Source organism: Zingiber officinale, chromosome 7B, assembly GCF_018446385.1.
Source record: "Zingiber officinale cultivar Zhangliang chromosome 7B, Zo_v1.1, whole genome shotgun sequence".
Classification (NCBI taxonomy): Eukaryota; Viridiplantae; Streptophyta; class Magnoliopsida; order Zingiberales; family Zingiberaceae; genus Zingiber; species Zingiber officinale.
In genome coordinates this window covers 4,813,974-4,831,161 of record NC_055999.1, presented here as the reverse complement: position 1 = coordinate 4,831,161, position 17,188 = coordinate 4,813,974, and the positions used below count along the sequence as shown (strand labels likewise).

Sequence of the window (17,188 nt, the reverse complement as noted above, 5' to 3'; positions counted from 1 at the left end):
TTGATATGATCAACCAAGTCAAATTGGCGAGCCTTATTTTGGATGACTGAAATCACCCAAGCGAATGGAGCCGGAACGGAGGAGAAATGGACAGTGAACAAGCTGCTGACTGTCTAGGCGCTTGTACTGTCCGGACGCTCGGATCGCCCTGGGCAGCTGAGGGTGTTGTTGGATCGAAAAGAATTTAGATATCTCCACAATGACATAATATTGTCCACTTTGGGCCTAAGCCCTCATGGTTTTGCTCTTGGACTTTATCCAAAAGGTCTCATACCAATGGAGATATCTTTCTCTTATAAACTCATGATCTTTTTCCATGTGTTTTCAATGTGGGACTATGTTTGCAACCTTGCAACCCCAACAATTCCCCCCTCAGACAAAGGACCACAGGCTTCCTACGTTCGATCCTTGACCCACCAAGTCTTCCTACCCCTCGATCCACCCGACCTACTAGGACTTCCTTGCCTAGCCACAACTAGGACTTCCTGCCTGGTGTCTGGTCCTCTTGATCCGAACATAGGAGCCCTCACTTTCTTTGTTCGAGGTCAATATTGTATCCACATGGCTCAATCAAATCATAGCTCTTGTGCACAGTCGGCGGTTAAACCTTCTGGCAGTCCAGACTCTGACACCAATTGTTGGATCGAAAAGAATTTAGATATCTCCACAATGACATGATATTGTCCACTTTGGGCCTAAGCCCTCATGGTTTTGCTCTTGGGCTTTATCCAAAATGCTTCATACCAATGGAGATATCTTTCTTTTATAAACACATGCTCTTTTTCCATGTGTTTTCAATGTGGGACTATGTTTGCAACCATGCAACCCCAACAAGAGCTTGTATGAGCGCAGGTGTTCAGGCGCCCGGAACTAATCCAGGCGCCCGGACCAGATAAATTTTATCTTTGCTGAGCCGTTACAACGTGGATAAAGTTTTATCCACACTTAGGCGTCTGGGCCTCTTCCAAGCGACCTGAGCTGCCACATCAGCAAACGATCAAATTCGACCAGCAAATTATAAATAGAGCTCTAGTGTCAGTAGTTTAGAACAACACTTGTAAATAAATTTTGTGCTTCAATTTATAGTTCTGTTCTTTACCTTTTTTACGCTTTTAACATTGTAAAAGACTACTCCGTCCTTTGAAGAAAGATATTTTAGTAATCCACATTTACCTTGGACTAGCAATCCTCTGATTGTAGACCAAGTAGATCTTGCCTCCATCTTTATTTTATGCATTTACTTTCAGTTTGTAAACAAGTGTTTGCCTAACTTAGTTCAAAGATCGAGAAAGGGTTTGCTTGTAATTTCAAGTAATTCACCCCTCTCTTGCCGGTCAACCAGCGACCTACAAAAAGAACACCCTATAAAGCCTTGGCTCTCATGCATGGGTTGTATATGATCGTGAGATGACTCCTAGGGTCAGAGGTCGACCTAGGTCTTCATCCACTGGTATACAAGAATTATGCCTAGAAAATCAAGCATTGAAGGATCGGGTCGCAGTAGTAGAGGTGTCGATAAATGATTGGCTCAGATATGCAACAGAGCAGCCTAAGCGATCGATGGCTGATCAGGTCAGGTTGGCAATAGAGCAGTTTGGGCGATAAATGAATGATCGGGTAAGGATGATAGTTAAGCAACAAATACGAGAATTCTTTGATCGCTATTCAGTAATAAGTCCTACTTTTTTAATACCACATCATTTCAACTCACAAGAGACTCAAGATGCAAATCCTCCTAATAAATAGAAATTCTAAGGTGTGTTGACCTTCATCTTCATTTTTGTATTTAACTATTTAACTGAGTAATTAAACATTAAAATTTGTTTTGGAAGAATCATTTCGGATTTAGTTTTGATTTATATTGAGCATTTTATAACTACTTGTCTGAAATAAAATGTGTTGATCTTCAACTTCATTTAAATATTCTGTATTTATCAATTCTAAGGTTAGTTTTCGTGTTTTAAAATAAAATTTGTTCGATTATTTTTCATAGTATATACAATTCTGATACTATTGGTTCTATATCCTGTGTGATGCAGGATTGACTTATGCACTTTAGTGTGATATTATATGATTGTGACATGATTTGATACTATATTTTAAAGTTAAGATATGTATTTTGATACACTTTATTGTTTGTGCATCATTCTGATATTATGTTCATATTCTACTTGATGAAGGATTTGACGATAAATGTTGATATTATATTTTTTAGCATGTTGGCATGTTTGTCATAAACATTTGAATATGGTTGTATCGTGAATTAAAGGTTTGATGTCGACATCTGTATTATGGATACGATTTGTATAGTATACTTTATGATTTGATATTTGTATTGTGTAGATATTGTTTGTGATATGATTTAGGTTTGATGTTGAAGTTTATAATATTGTTTGTACCGTGTTTGTTGGTTGTGAAGTTTGGATATTTGTTTGTTAGTTGTAAAGTTTGGATATTGAATGTGATGTATATTTGTTTATTGGTCGTGAAGTTTGGATACTAGTTGTGAAGTTTATGAGATGCTATTTGTTGGTTTTTAAGTTTGGATATTTTTAATGCAAACAAGATAAAAATAAGGAAAAGAAATGAAGTTTAATTCAGTCGCTAAAATTAGACTCTGAAGTTTAATTTCGGTCGCTAAATTTAGCAATTAAAATTAAATTTTAGTCACTAAACGATGAAACAAAAATTTTTCCATTTACCGAGTTGCCACTGAAATATCATTTCGGTGGCTAAAATATGAGTGACCAATACTTATTCGGTCGCTAATATTTAGCGATCGAAGCTTAATTCAATCGATAAACGTTCTCTGATAGAAAAATCATTGACATTTTGTTTCAATTGCTAATTGGCCGCTAAATCTATTTAGTGATCGATTGCTGACCGATTTTTCGATCGCTAAAGCTACATATTTTTTATAGTGAAGAAAAAGTATATAAGAAAAATGTCACACATGAGATAACATGCAACATATATATATGAAATTAATAGTCTGCACGTCATTACCCTGCACACTCATAGACGATTGATTGTAAATCCGGACACCTAGAAGCCCATCCAGGTGTCCGGATTTACACTCAGTCACCCATAAATGTACAGCGTAAGGATGTACAAGGTAAATTTCCTATATATATATATAGAGATGATTGATTATAAATCTGACCACCTGGAAGCCCATCCAGGTTCCCAGATTTACATTTAGTCGTCCATGAATGTACAATGTGTGTGTACAACCCACACATGACCGTCCAAGCTTAGGACGTCTGGATTGAATTCAGGCGTCTAAACCTCAGTCTAGGCATCTAAATTTGATCCAGACGTCTGGATTGATATGCTTGTTTGTTAACTCTTTACCCTTGGGGTTAGCTTCCCAACTAGGTTATAATGTTCAGGGTTCAATCTTTCCAATTAGGTTATAATATTCAAGCTAATTTTTTTTTTTTTTTAAGATTTTGCCTCTAAGATAAGTGTTTACGGGGTATAGTAATGTATTTGAGATTTATATTTAAGGAAATATGAATTAAAAAAATAGAAAAAATATATAAAAAAAATGTAAACAAGGCACCTGGATTGAATCCAGGTGCCTCGTCTATAGAGTGTCCAGGTGCCTGGATTCAATCCAGGCGCCTAAGTTTTAACTCTACAAGACATTTTAAATGATAAAAAATTGGGATATATTATTAGAATATTTCTGTGGTACATTAATTAATAAATAATTTTATTAAAAAAAAACTAGGTTAGATAAAGTTAGGTTGGATCATCTCATATCAATGTAAGAGATGACTTGAAGATTAACTCAGGTATTATATATGTTTTCCCTATTTTTTCTTCTAAATAATGTTTATGGGCCGAGCACAACAGAGAGGGAAAGGGGACCAACTTGATATCTTCTTGATGAACAAATTCAACTTTATCTAACTTAATTTTTTAAGATAAAAAATAAAATTATTTATTAACTAATATTAGGCCAACAAAAATATAGCACCTGTCAGTTTCGTTGAAACCTTTCAAATTTTTCTGAATAGAAGCTGGAAATCTAGAAAAGTAATGTTACGCTTTTCTCAAAGGTCAACCAGTCATCTCTCCTTTGTCAATAATCTTAGGCTGCATGTTTGATTTGTAAACTATAATAATTAATGAAAGTGGATTGAGTCGCACTAGCACTCAAGTTTCTACTCATTCTTTGCTCAATCACGTCACAATTATATAAAGTAATAATTAGAACTCAATGTTCCTCCATACTATATAGTAGAGCATATGATGTAGCTCCATACTATATAGTAGAGGTCAAATGATGTAGCGACCGAGCATCCTCCGCCTAAGTACTCGGAATTCAATTCCTAATTATTACACACTACAAGAGAAATGATGAACTTAAGGAGTTAAACTGTTGGGGCATTTGTTATGAGCATTTTAGATTTATCCTGATAACTGGTAAAAAATTTTCATGGGCTGAAATAGTCCTCTCCAAAATTAGTCCCTTATGCCCGCTAATAAAAAATAATAATAATAAAAATAGTAGAGGGCACCTATCAAACAGTTGGACTGGTGGAATTAAGTTTCTCTTTAGAGTAACTAACACCTGAAATTAACCTAACATCATGTCTAACTCAAAATCAAGATAAGAATTCTAACGTAGAATATTTCTTTCCCCCTTTTCCTTTTTCCTTTCTTGTTAAACACAACCCACAAGTTATTCTGTCTTGAGAATCAAACACAACCCACTAAACACCGCACTCAAATGTCTCTGATTTATGGAATTAAAGAGGTGAAGCTAACAATGGTTATCAAGATCACACATTCTTCATCTACTCACTCAGGTAATGCACAAATTATGAGAGATTTGTAAAAGTTTAATAGACAGGTCCGCATTTTCAATCTAAAATTTCTTTAGTAAATCAGCATAACACTATTTAAATTAATCTAAAAATCGAAGACTTGCAGATCTACATATAGCATTTGCTTAATTAATAGCAAATTCAGGAAAATCTACTTGCAGAAATGGCTTAGAGCAACAACCAGATTCTGGTTCCATCATAGAGCATCAAAAAAGAGTTATAGAATCTAGCTAAATTAGACATGAAAAATCAAGTTCCAACTTATTTCCGGAGCACACAAAATCACAAATACAAACAAGGGCTGAAGCAACAAAGCAGCACACAGAGAATTAAGCAAACAAGCTTTACTAATTTAAATTCACAGAGCAAGCAAATTGATCAACCCACAATTATCATAAGGATCTACTCTCTTGATACTCAAATAGACTCAGTAAACGGCCTAACTTCTAGCAGGAATCAAAATGCCTAACTATATTAGCAATTTCCCCAATTCATATTCGAATAAAATTCTCCAACAATCATGCAAAAGCATAGAGATGGTTTATTTAGTTTTTACACGGAATAGAGAGTAGAAAAGGGCAATCCAAACTTCCGACAACATCATAGAGGATACCGTTAATTAGATCATGGAAATCACACAGATAGAACTAGTAAAGAACATAAAAGCCCAAGATTTAACGATGAGACCGAGGGATTAAACCGGGGAAGAAGGGTATGGTCGGATCCTAGGACGCGAGGCGACCGACGACCGGATACTTAGCTTGGAACTTTTTCTCCCAGTCAGCGAGGACGCCGAGCTCCTTTTCGGAGAGGCCTTCCAGGTTCCCACAGATGTCGCCCTCCTCCTTGCTCATCTTGGCGAGGGCACGGGAGGTCTCGCGGCCAGCGAAGACGGCGTAGGAACAGCCGGGGCCGTAGAATCCCTTGCCGGAGGAGACGTCGTAGATCGTACCCCGAATCGCCACGTAGACGGGCTTGCTGTCGTCGGAGCCGTCGAAACCCCTAAGTTGCTGCAGCGTGAGCTCCATTGCGGCGTCCCAGATGAGAAATGAGGGCCGATCGAATGAGTAAAGAAAGAAGATATTATTTATTTATTTATTTATTATTATTATTATTATTACCCATAAATGACTTCACGCCTTGATTTTTTTTAAAGTTATTAAATATATTTAGATAAAGATTTAATAAAAGTTTAATTGAGTATTTGCACGTAAATAAATAAATTGGTTGAGCTAAATGTTAAATTTTTTATTATAAAGATTCAAATAAATAAATTGTTGACTTCACGCCTTTTTGTTTTATAATTTTTAAAAAAATTATAATTATTTTATAATTTGTTAATAATATTTTTTAAAAAAATAAAATCAATAAAATATAAAAATTAATCATTGTTCAACATAATAACATAAAATACATATTAAATCTAAATAATAATATATGAAATATATATTTATAAAAAAAATATATAATGTAAAATATAAATAAAAAAAAAGAGACTTATAAAGTTGTTGGGAAGTTTTGTTAGATAGGAAAGAGATGAGTAAAGTTTTTTTTATTTTGATCCGGTATTTATTGTATACTAATTCAGATGCTATAAAAATTAATGTCATATTGCTTTTACATGTTTAATTAATACACATATATAAGCATTTTAAATTTAATCTCGATACTAAATATATTGATTATTCAAATATATATTTATTTATATGCCTTAGTTTAATATAAAATATATTATATTATTTTATGAGATTATATATTGATTTTGTTAGATATATGTGAATGAAGAAGAGGTGAAGGGGGTAAAAAATTTCATTATGAATAAGATTTTAATCTCACATTAGGAGTTTCAAGGTATATTGGTTAATTTATATTGATTTAGTTGCATTGATGATATGAACAAATGTACGGGGAGAGACTCTCTCTTACGTGTGAATGTGTAAGGGGTACAAATCTAAGATCTGGATTGTACTAAACTAAATTGACTCATATGAAAACAAGATCTATATATATCAGACCGATCAGAATAAAATTTACCTAAGTGGAACAACATATTTTCTATTTTTCATATCAAATAATACAGATAAGTATTACTAACATAATATTCTTTTATGCGAAATCACGTGAAGTCCCTTTACAGAATTACAGTTGCACAAACCGATATTAATTAATCCCAATATTAATCTAATCATGACTATGGCAAGCACGATTCATCATTCGTATAAGAGAATCTTAATCTTTATATATTATCTCTTTAATCATTTGTTTGAAGCTATATTTAAATTCCTTATTTTTTTAAATATAATCTAGTTATATAGACTTCGCCCGACTAATCTTTTAGAGGCATTCCTACTAAGTATGCTTAAATTAATCTAAAGTTCTTTCCATATCATAACACCCAAAACAAACACCCAAAACACTCGATTGATGAGAAAACTCACAACCACCACAATGCAAGTAAACAACTAACTTGATTCTTGCTAATTTTTATTCTACTTCTCCAAAGCTTCTTCCAGTCATCCCTCTATCAATGGTTTCCTCAAATCATCCTCCACCTTTGCTTCCACCGCAACTGTTATTTTGTCATAAGCAGCAATTTGAGGTATCCTGCTCTTGATTTCATAGTCCTCGGCTTTGCTCCATAACACTAGGTAAAGCCCACTCACAACTGTAACTGCACCGATCAAGCTACAGCAAGGAAAATAGAATCTGATTAACTTCATCTTTTGAGGAGAAAGAAAAGTCTGATAACAAGTAGAGAAAAGATTGTGACAAACATTTTGTACTTTACATACCTTCCAAGATGGAGTTGTTCATGAAGGAAGATGCAAGCTACGATTGTGGTGATGACAGTGCAAAGAGGATTGAAGAGTGCAGAAAAGAGTGGGCCTTTCACAGATATGCACCATGACTGCAGATAATAAGTGACAGCAGAACCAAAAATTCCCTGGACATGAATTACTCGTAGTCAGGTGATTTCATGTTTAGAATTTTAAGATTATAAAATTAGCAATGACTAAAAGGAACTGATGCAGAAGAGAAGAAATAGTTATAGCTCTCACGGCAAATAAGCAACTAAAGAGCTCAATCAGTGAAGTCATCTTCCATGCACTCAAGCTTGGTTGTAAGAGAAATGTGAAGATAGCAGACTGGATGGTCGATATGCAGCACATCCAAGTCGACAAAGACAATGGATCTAAATAGTTCTCGCATATTGATCCCTGCATTTCTTTTGTCACTTCAGAATTCGAACTATGATCATTTAGTTAGCAGGATTATATATATCTATAGATTGAGGAAAACTTAAGCACCTGCATGATCAGCCAACCAGACCAGCAAATGCTGCTTCCAATGAGGAAGAGTGACCCAATGATCCAGTTGTTACTCGCTGACTGAAGCATCATGTGGCAAAGCTCCATTGCCAGAAGCCTTGGACCTTTGAAGAAAGCCATGGTGATTGCTCCTGCAACACAGATGAGTGTCCCAAGAACTTTTGCCATGCTTCTCATGCTCCTCAATTCTACCTTCTCCAATCTGCAGGCAGAGAACATATAATAAGAACAAAAGGGAAATTGTGGAGAAAATCATAAATCATCATCAGGTAGTTAAACATTACCCAAGAGAGGCAGCCATCACAAAGGTGATTGATGGGGTGAGATTGTTCATTGCTGTGGCCATTGAAGAAGAAGCAAATTCCAACCCTTGGTAGTACAATAATTGGCTGAGAGCACTGGTTCATTTACACACACACATAAAAGGGAAAAAAAATCAACATTCTAATTGATTTAACTAGATTTCTCCAATCTGTGAATATTGATTGTAAATATGAGTACCTCACAAGTGAAACAAGGAAGACGAATCCAAAGGCTCTCACTCCCATTCCGAACTGACCTCTACTCCTCGTTGCAACAAAGCTTATGGGAGCGAGGACGAGGCTGGCAATAGCTTGCCTGTAGACCACGAACACCATGGGGCTCATGCCCTTAGTGAAGGCTGCCTTCGCTAAGAGAGCCATGGCGGCATAGTTGAACTGCACAGCCACCATGGCCAACGCAGGCTTGTACTCCTCACTCATCTTAACTAACTGGGAGAAGAGAATTGAGTATAGACGGATTTGATGTGCATATATAGATCTAGAGTTACAAAAGTGACTTGATGATTGAAGGCTCTTTTCTCATAGGTGTGCTTCTTCTCTCTCTGAAAGTGGTAGGAGACATGAGAGTATCTTTTCAGCCAGCACCTGCTACAAAGCAACAAATATATAAAATTGATTCTCTTCCGAGTTAAGCACTTTGTCGAATGCAAAGGTTGCACTTTTTTTTTTAAAAAAAAAAAATCTGGAATCGAACGGTATTGCTGCTGATTAGATGGGCATAATCGATAATAATATTAACTACGAAAAAAAGAAGATAGTGCGCTTTGCTCACTTAGGCTGGCGCTATGAAGAATAATGAATATCAAGAATCCACACTGCTCACTCTTATTAATTAATTGGCAAGATGAATAGCATCATTCTTGTTTTTTTTCTCTCATTCTTGTCGAAAGGTGGATACCGTCGAACTGATTTTAAAAGGATCGTATTTATATATAATCTTGAGGGCACATGTAGTCTTTGTAAAAATTAAAAGAAAAAAAAAATTAAATATATCATTAGATATTAAATTGATACAGATTATAAAATTTTGTATAGTTAAGTTAAGAAATTTTAAATTTTATAAGAAAGAAAAAAGTTTAAATTATCTTAAAAGTTATAAACAAATAAATATATAATTTAATATTCCCCTCAAACTCACGATGTTACAGTTAAAAGTATTGAGAGTTTGTCAGATAAAAAATGAAAACGTGAAACGGAATGTGTCTTGGTAAACATATCAGCAATCTGTAGCTTTGAAAGAACAAAAGGCAATGTGATGGTACCAATCTGAAGATGGTGACGAATAATGTGACAATCAATTTCAATATGTTTCGTCCGCTCATGAAAAACTGAATTGCGTGTAATTTGAATAACACTCTAATTATCACAATATAACGGAGTAGGTTGATAAAGAGAGACACTCATATCCGGAAGCAACCAACGCAACCAAACTATCTCACAAGTAGTTAAGGTCATGACACGATACTCAACTTCTGTGGAAGATCTAGAAATAACATCTTATTTTTTACTCTTCAATAAATGAAGGAATCACAAAGAAAAATACAGAAACCAGTGGTAGATTTGTGATATGTAGGATCACCAGCCCAATCCGCATCAAAGTATGCACGCAGCTCAAGAGATGAAGTAGAAGGAAATAAAAGACTTTGAAATTGAGTGCCCCGAAGATACCTGAGAATACGAAGAATAACATCCCAATGAACTGTTGTTGGTGCAACGATAAATTGACTAACCACATGAACAACATACACAATATTTAGACGAGTCACGATAAAATAAACCAAGCTTCTAACAATAATTCTGTACAAACTAGGATCCGACAAAGGTGAGCTATCAGATGGAGAATATCGAGCATTAGTCTCAATAGGAGTATTAATAACTCTATTATCAGTTAGATAAGCACGCTCAAATAGATTAGATATATACTTTGACTGAGATAAAAGATAACTTTTCAGGGAATAAGCAACCTCAATGCCCAGAAAGTAGCGTAGTATATCCAAATCTTTCATAGCAAAACAATGAGTCAATTCAGACTTCAAGGAAGCAATTCCATCAGAATCATCACCAGTAATAATCATGCCATCAACATATAATGATAAAAGAATACGACCTGCACTCGTACATCTGACAAACAATGCTGAATCATGATTACTATGATGAAAACTAAACGAAGTAATCACTGTAGAGAATTTCTCAAACCAAGCACGAGGTGCTTGTTAAGACTATAAAGTGCTTTACGAAGCTTGCAAACTTCACCAGGTTTGTGTGAAATACCAGGAGGAGGTATCATATAAACTTCTTCATGAAGATCACCATTTAAAAATGTATTCTTGACATCCATTTGGGATATTCTCCATCGACAAACAGAAGCAACAACAATCAAAGTACGAATAGTTGTTATTTTTACAACAGGAGCAAATGTTTCTTCATAATCCATCTCATACTCTTGAGAATAATCTTTTGCAACAAGACGAGCTTTATATCGTTTGATAGATCCATCAGATTTAGTTTTGATCTTATATATCCAATGAGAACCAATAGTATGTTTTCCTGGTGACAATGGAACCAAATCTCATGTATGACTCAGATGCAAAGTAGTTAGTTCATCAGCCATAGCACTCTACTAAAGTGGGTTACAAACAGCTTCTCTATAGGATTCAGGCTCAGAAAGATAATGAATAGATGCAACAAATGAAGCAAAAGAATGAGAATAACAAGAGTAAGTAAAATCTGATAGTTTAGTAGACTTACGAACACAAGTGGCGACGGTGGAGAGAAGGATCATCCGCAACCTTAGGAGATAATTGGGTAGTGACAGAAGGAGGAACATGTGGAGATTCAGTTGAACTACTAGTAGGATTTGTGGGTGAATCTTCCTCAGTATCGGTATTGAAAGGATCAATGCAAAGCATATCTGACTTTGTCATATTATGAAAACTAGCCGAAATAGAAAAGAATGAAATATTTTCAAGAAACACAACATGATGAGAGACATACAATTTTTGACTAATGAGAGCAAAGCAACGATATACTTTTTGACTAACACCATAACCCAGAAAGACACAAAGAATAGACCAAGAGGCTAACTTATTACGCTTTGCATGTGGACGAAGGACAAATACATCAAAGAATACGCAAAGAGAATAGACAATAGCATACTCATACAATTTTTCAAAAGGTGACAAACCTGAATTGTGTGAGGTTGGAATTCTATTAATGACATGAGCAGCAGTAAGGATTGTTTCCCCCCAAAAGACACTAGGAACACTAACAGACAATAAAGATGAACGGGTTGTTTCAACAAGATGTCTATGTTTCCGTTCAGCCACGTCATTTTGTTCAGGAGTATTTGTACACGAGGTTTGATGAATAGTATCATCATAAGTAAGTAAATGTGAAAATTGATTCGAAGTGTATTCACTCCCCAAATCACAACGAAAATACTTTATGACACTAGAATGTTAAGTTTTCACAAGAGCTCTAAAGTTATTAAAAATTGTAAGAGAATCAGACATATGTTTCATAAGATAGACCCAAGAGTAACGAGTGCAATCATCAATAAATGAAACATAATATCTTGACCCCCCCCCCTTTTGTAGGAATAGGAGAGGGTCCCCACACATCAGAATGGATAGATCAAATGAAGCAGAAGAAAAAGAAAGACTTTTAGAAAATGGTAAGACAAAAAATTTGGCCAGTTTACAACCACTACAATAAGAAATATCGGAACTTTTTAAAGGTCCTAATGCTCCTGTAGAGGCTAAAAACTATAAACGAGATGCTGAAACATGACCTAAGCGAGAGTGCCACAAATAAAAATTAGAAGATGAACGACTCAGATGAAAAGACAATAAATCCACACTCGAAGCTACAACTTCCGGTAATTTGAGTTGATCTAAAACATAGAGTCCTTCTTGCTTATGGCCTGTCCCAATCAGCCTTTGAGATTGCGGGTCCTGAACATAACAATTAGATGAAGAAAAAGAGACTAGATATCCAGACTCACATAATTGACTAACAGAAACAACATTTAAAGTAAGATTCGAAATATAATAAACATTAGTAAAAGATAAAGAAGATGTAACAGTTGAATCAACACCTACTAATGACATGAGAGTACCATTAGCAGTCACAATAAATATAGATGAACTGGGAGAAAAAGAAATAAAAGATAACAAATTGGATGACATATGATGGAAGACACCAGAGTCCAAAATCCACAAGGATGAAGATATATTTGAAATACCAGACGACGACAAACCTATATGAGAGGAAGCTAACATGGCAGAGAGCTGTGAAGCAAGGAACTGTTGTAACTGCTCAAATATATATGAATTAGATTTCCATGAAGCATCTACATGATCAGGCATGATGACAGAACGACTAATTCTCAGAATAACCAAACTGTAAGGATACACATTTGTATGATCGACAAAAATTGATGTTAGGATGACCCGTGGTCACACAAAGAATTTGAGGAAGAAAAGGATGTCAAATGTAGAAATCAGTAGCACAGGGTGTCGGTGTCAAAATCAGTAGAAAAGAATGTCAGTGTCGAAATCGGCAACATAGGGCTTCGGCACTGAAATCGATAGAAAGAGTGTTGGCGCCGAAATCAACAACAGTAGGATAGAAAATAGATGTCGGCGTCGAAATCAATAGCAGCAGTAGGAGATGACAACGACAACAGAAAGCAATAACATGGGGCGATAGAAAAAATTAGGTCAAAGAAGGAGAACCACTCTGATACCATGTAGAAATTAAGAGAAAGAAAAAAACTAACCATATTATTAGATCTTAAAATTGATACAGAATATAAGGTCTTATATAGTTAAGTTAAGAAATCCTAAACTCTATAAAAAAAAGGAAAAAGTCCAAATTATCCTAAAAGGTATAAACAAATAAATATATAATCTAACAATCATAAACCTTTTAATGATCGTATTCATACGAGCATGCATCCGTAGTCGTACATCTCTTACAAAGATTTATATTGTATTACATCATTGGCATATCAAAGTTCAAAAAGATAAAAACCTTACTCATTTTAAAAACTTTTTTCCACTATCATACAACTTTACTCTTTTAAAAAACCCTAAGTCTTTTAAAATGATCTCTCCATTATTTTTTATGAACATGGTCCAGAGATTTTAGGATAGGTTTATAAAAAGATTATAAACTCCCTCCTATATGGTGAGTGGTTTCAGATAAGATCAGTGAGAGAGGTTTAAAAGAATGAAGATTAGGATATTTTAATTATTAAAATATATTAATTAATTAATTTTCTTTTATTACTTTAATATTTTATCAATATGTAATATATCATTATCTATTATACATCTCAGGAATAAATCAATTAAAAAAAATATTTTATTATTTCTCTTTTCTCTCGTTTAATTATCTTAACATAATACCAAAGTCATAACTCTTCTTCCTTCGCCGCATACAATTTAATATCCTCTTCTTCCCTCTCTTTTGGCGACGAGGGTTCTCAAGAGATATTACTGTTAACTTTTAGGGATGACAATTTTTCCTATAAATTCGGGATCCCACAGAGAAAATTCGAAATGAAAATGGAGATTCTCGTTTTTTTCGTGAATAGAGCGGGTTCGGGACGGGTATAAAAATACTATCCTCATTCCCGAATCCGTCTCAAATATTATTATTATTAATATTAATAAATAATAATAAGATTTTTTTTTAAAATATTAATAATAGTGTTAATATTAATATTGAAAATTTTGAAAATATTAATAATAATATTATTATTAATATTGATATTGATATTAATATTAATATTATCATTAGTAATAATGATAAAATAATAATAATAATAATAATAATAATAATAATTAAATTTGAAGATGGAATAAGGATGGGAATGATAAATCCATCCCCGTCCCACCCCATTACTATCCCTACATCTTGCCACTGAAATCTCAACTCTGCACGACGCGCGTTGTGCAATCTAGTCGCACCCTCACCACGCCACCCTCCAGTGGCGTGTCTTTCCGAGGGACCGGATCTTCTGGACCAAGAACTCCTGGTCCCTCCCTGGACCACATACCCCACATACCCCATATAAAATGTTCCCTCACGTGCGAAGCACGTGCACACGCCAACGCACGAAAACAAAGCCCTAGCCTCTTCCAACTCTAGCGTCGCCTCCCTCCCTCCAACGTCGTCTCCGACGCCGACCTCCCTCGTCGGCTGCGGCCTCCCTCAAGCGCCATCTCCAACGCCCTCTCCAATCGCCTCCCTCCCTCTAACGCCGGCCTTCAGCGCCATCTCCAGCAGCGCCGCCTCCCTCTAGCGCTCCCTCCAGCACCATCTCCAGTCGCCTCCCTCCCTCCTCCCAGACATCTAGCTAGCACGAGTTCGGCAAGTATGTTGCCGCCGAGCTCGGCCCCGGGGCCACCTTCGTCCCCTGCGACGTCAACCAGGAGCCCCAAGTCGCTGCCGTCGTCGACCTCGCGGTTGCCAAGCACGGCCGCCTGGACATCATGTACAACAACGCCGACATTTGCGGACCCATGACCTTCGCCGTCACTTACGTCGACCTCACCGAGTTCGACCGCGTCATGGCCGTCAACGTCTGGTCCGTGGTGTTGGGGATCAAGCACGCGGTGCGGGTGATGGTACCGCGCCGCGCCGGGAGCATCCTCTACACGACGAGCATCACCGGGTTGGTCAGCAGGCTGGCGCCGCTCACCTATTCACCGTCGAAGGCGGCGGTGGCGGCTGCAGTGCGGTTATCTGCAGCGGAACTGAGCAACCACGGGATAAGGGTGAATTGCATCTCGCCGGTCGGGCTGTCGACGCTTCGGGATCAAAGCGATCAGAGAAATCTTCCCGGACATGGAAGAGCAGCGGGCGGTGGAGATGATCGAGCTGTCCTCGGCGGAGTTGGCAGGGAAGAAGTGCGAGGTGGAAGACGTGGCGAAGGTGGCGACGTTCTTGGCTTCGGATGAAGCTAAGTACATCAGCGGCCATAATCTCATGGTGGATGGAGGATTCACTACATAAACGCTTAAAACTTTCATCATAGTGATAAATCCTCAGGCTGTGAACTGGTTTTCATTATGTGAACTGGTTTTCATTAATAAAAAGAGATCATTTCATTTTGTCTCACAGTTTATTATTATCTTGTTTTTTTTTTAAGGAAAGCATATCTCTAAATTAGTTTAATGAAAGATTCAATTGATTTAGTTCACCAAACTTACAATTGTAGTTTGATTCTTTGATTTCCAACGAAACAGCTTTCCAGAGAACATATCCTTGGTCAGCTTGTTAAGCTCAAAGAAGTCACTCTTTCTCTCTAGGTCCTTGAGGCATTTCCTCAAGGTAACGTTCTCCTCCGCCCCCACGGGCGGGATCAACCGGTTATGACATGGTATTCTTGTAACATGGGTCGGGAGGTCGAAGGTCTGCGGCAGCAATTGCGATAACATCAATATCTGTCCGTGCTAAACACCTTCGACCGCCATGTCATCGCCGGGCCCGTATTCACCGTGATTTACTCCCTCTCATACTCGTGGGGCAGGGGTGAGGGGGCCGCTGGGCGGCGGGACCCGCCTTTTGCAACAAGGTAACGTTCTCCTCCAGCATATCCAAAGACAAAGCAAGCTGTCTGATGACCTCCCTCTTCTCTTCATTTTTCCCTACTATTTCAACCTTACGTTTAGCATTCTCCTCTTTGAATCTTTCCGGTTCTTGTTTCAGTTTGACCAAATGACCGTTACTCCCTTCATCTGGCGTCGTTCTTAACTTCGTCTCTGCTACAATTTCTTCTTCGCGATCATCAATTTCTGAGTCCTCTGAATCGATCATGTTCACGAGCTGAGGCCTCTTCTTGTAGTACATCTCGGCACGTTTAGCAAACGAATCAGCATCCTCCTCTATAAGGTTTAGCATCTGTCTGGTTTTCTCTTCCAATTCTGCTTAAGAAAGAAGCATATTGAAATGTGTTTGGTCATTTGTCATTACAATTTGGCTCAATTTAGTGTTCCTGGGTGATGTCGCAGGGGACGAAGGTGGCCCCGGGGCAAGCATCTGCCGTGCTTGACGACCGCAAGGTCAACGACGGCAGCAACTTGGGGCTCTTGGGTGACGTCACAGGGGGCGAAGGTGGCCCCGGGGCCGAGCTCGACGGCAACATACTTGCCGAACTCGTGCTGGATGTCTGCGAGGAGGGAGGGAGGCGACTGGAGATGGCGCTGGAGGCCGGCGCTGGAGGGAGCGCTAGAGGGAGGCGGCGCTGCTGGAGATGGCGCTGGAGGCCGACACTGGAGGGAGGGAGGTGACTGGAGAGGACGATGGAGGGCGGTGCTGGAGGGAGGCCGCAGGCGACGAGTGAGGCCGGTGCTGGAGACTGAGCTGGAGGGAGGGAGACGACGCTAGAGTTGGAAGAGGCTAGGTCTTTGTTTTCGTGCGTTGGCGTGTGCACGTGCTTCGCACGTGAGGGAAGATTTTATATAGAATATGTGATCCAACGAGGGACCAGGAGTTCTTGGTCCAGGAGATCCGGCCCCTCTGGCCACATCCCAGTCCATTGATCTAGACCTTTGATTTGGATGGACCTCATCTTTAAATAGGTGGGATTTATTCAAATCAAAGGTCCATATATAATAGATCATTCTATGATCCACAATTTATGGACCAGAGGATCTATTCTCTGTCCCACGTTGCACATCTCTCCAAT

General features: G+C 37.6%; 3 protein-coding genes and 1 pseudogene across 3 annotated transcripts; 1 reads left to right on the top strand and 3 right to left on the bottom strand.

Annotated features, from left to right (window-relative positions):
* Positions 1-5,310: 5,310 nt before the first annotated feature.
* LOC122003524 (probable steroid-binding protein 3) lies at positions 5,311-5,901 on the bottom strand. Its single transcript, XM_042558631.1, has one exon. The coding sequence runs from the start codon at positions 5,864-5,866 to the stop codon at positions 5,564-5,566; it is 303 nt and encodes a 100-aa protein (XP_042414565.1). The 5' UTR covers positions 5,867-5,901; the 3' UTR covers positions 5,311-5,563.
* A 1,301-nt stretch (positions 5,902-7,202) lies between these two features.
* LOC122003523 (WAT1-related protein At4g30420-like) lies at positions 7,203-9,037 on the bottom strand. Its single transcript, XM_042558630.1, has 6 exons — positions 8,669-9,037; positions 8,452-8,565; positions 8,147-8,369; positions 7,898-8,056; positions 7,631-7,782; positions 7,203-7,523 (listed from the first exon to the last, which is right to left on the bottom strand). The coding sequence occupies exons 1-6, from the start codon at positions 8,908-8,910 to the stop codon at positions 7,352-7,354; spliced, it is 1,062 nt and encodes a 353-aa protein (XP_042414564.1). The 5' UTR covers positions 8,911-9,037; the 3' UTR covers positions 7,203-7,351.
* A 5,023-nt stretch (positions 9,038-14,060) lies between these two features.
* On the top strand, positions 14,061-15,513 carry LOC122007425 (annotated as a pseudogene).
* Positions 15,514-15,692: 179 nt separating this feature from the next.
* Positions 15,693-17,039, bottom strand: LOC122007423 (protein NETWORKED 3A-like). Its single transcript, XM_042563288.1, has 4 exons — positions 16,981-17,039; positions 16,544-16,863; positions 16,081-16,424; positions 15,693-15,839 (listed from the first exon to the last, which is right to left on the bottom strand). The coding sequence occupies exons 1-4, from the start codon at positions 17,037-17,039 to the stop codon at positions 15,693-15,695; spliced, it is 870 nt and encodes a 289-aa protein (XP_042419222.1).
* Positions 17,040-17,188: the final 149 nt, after the last annotated feature.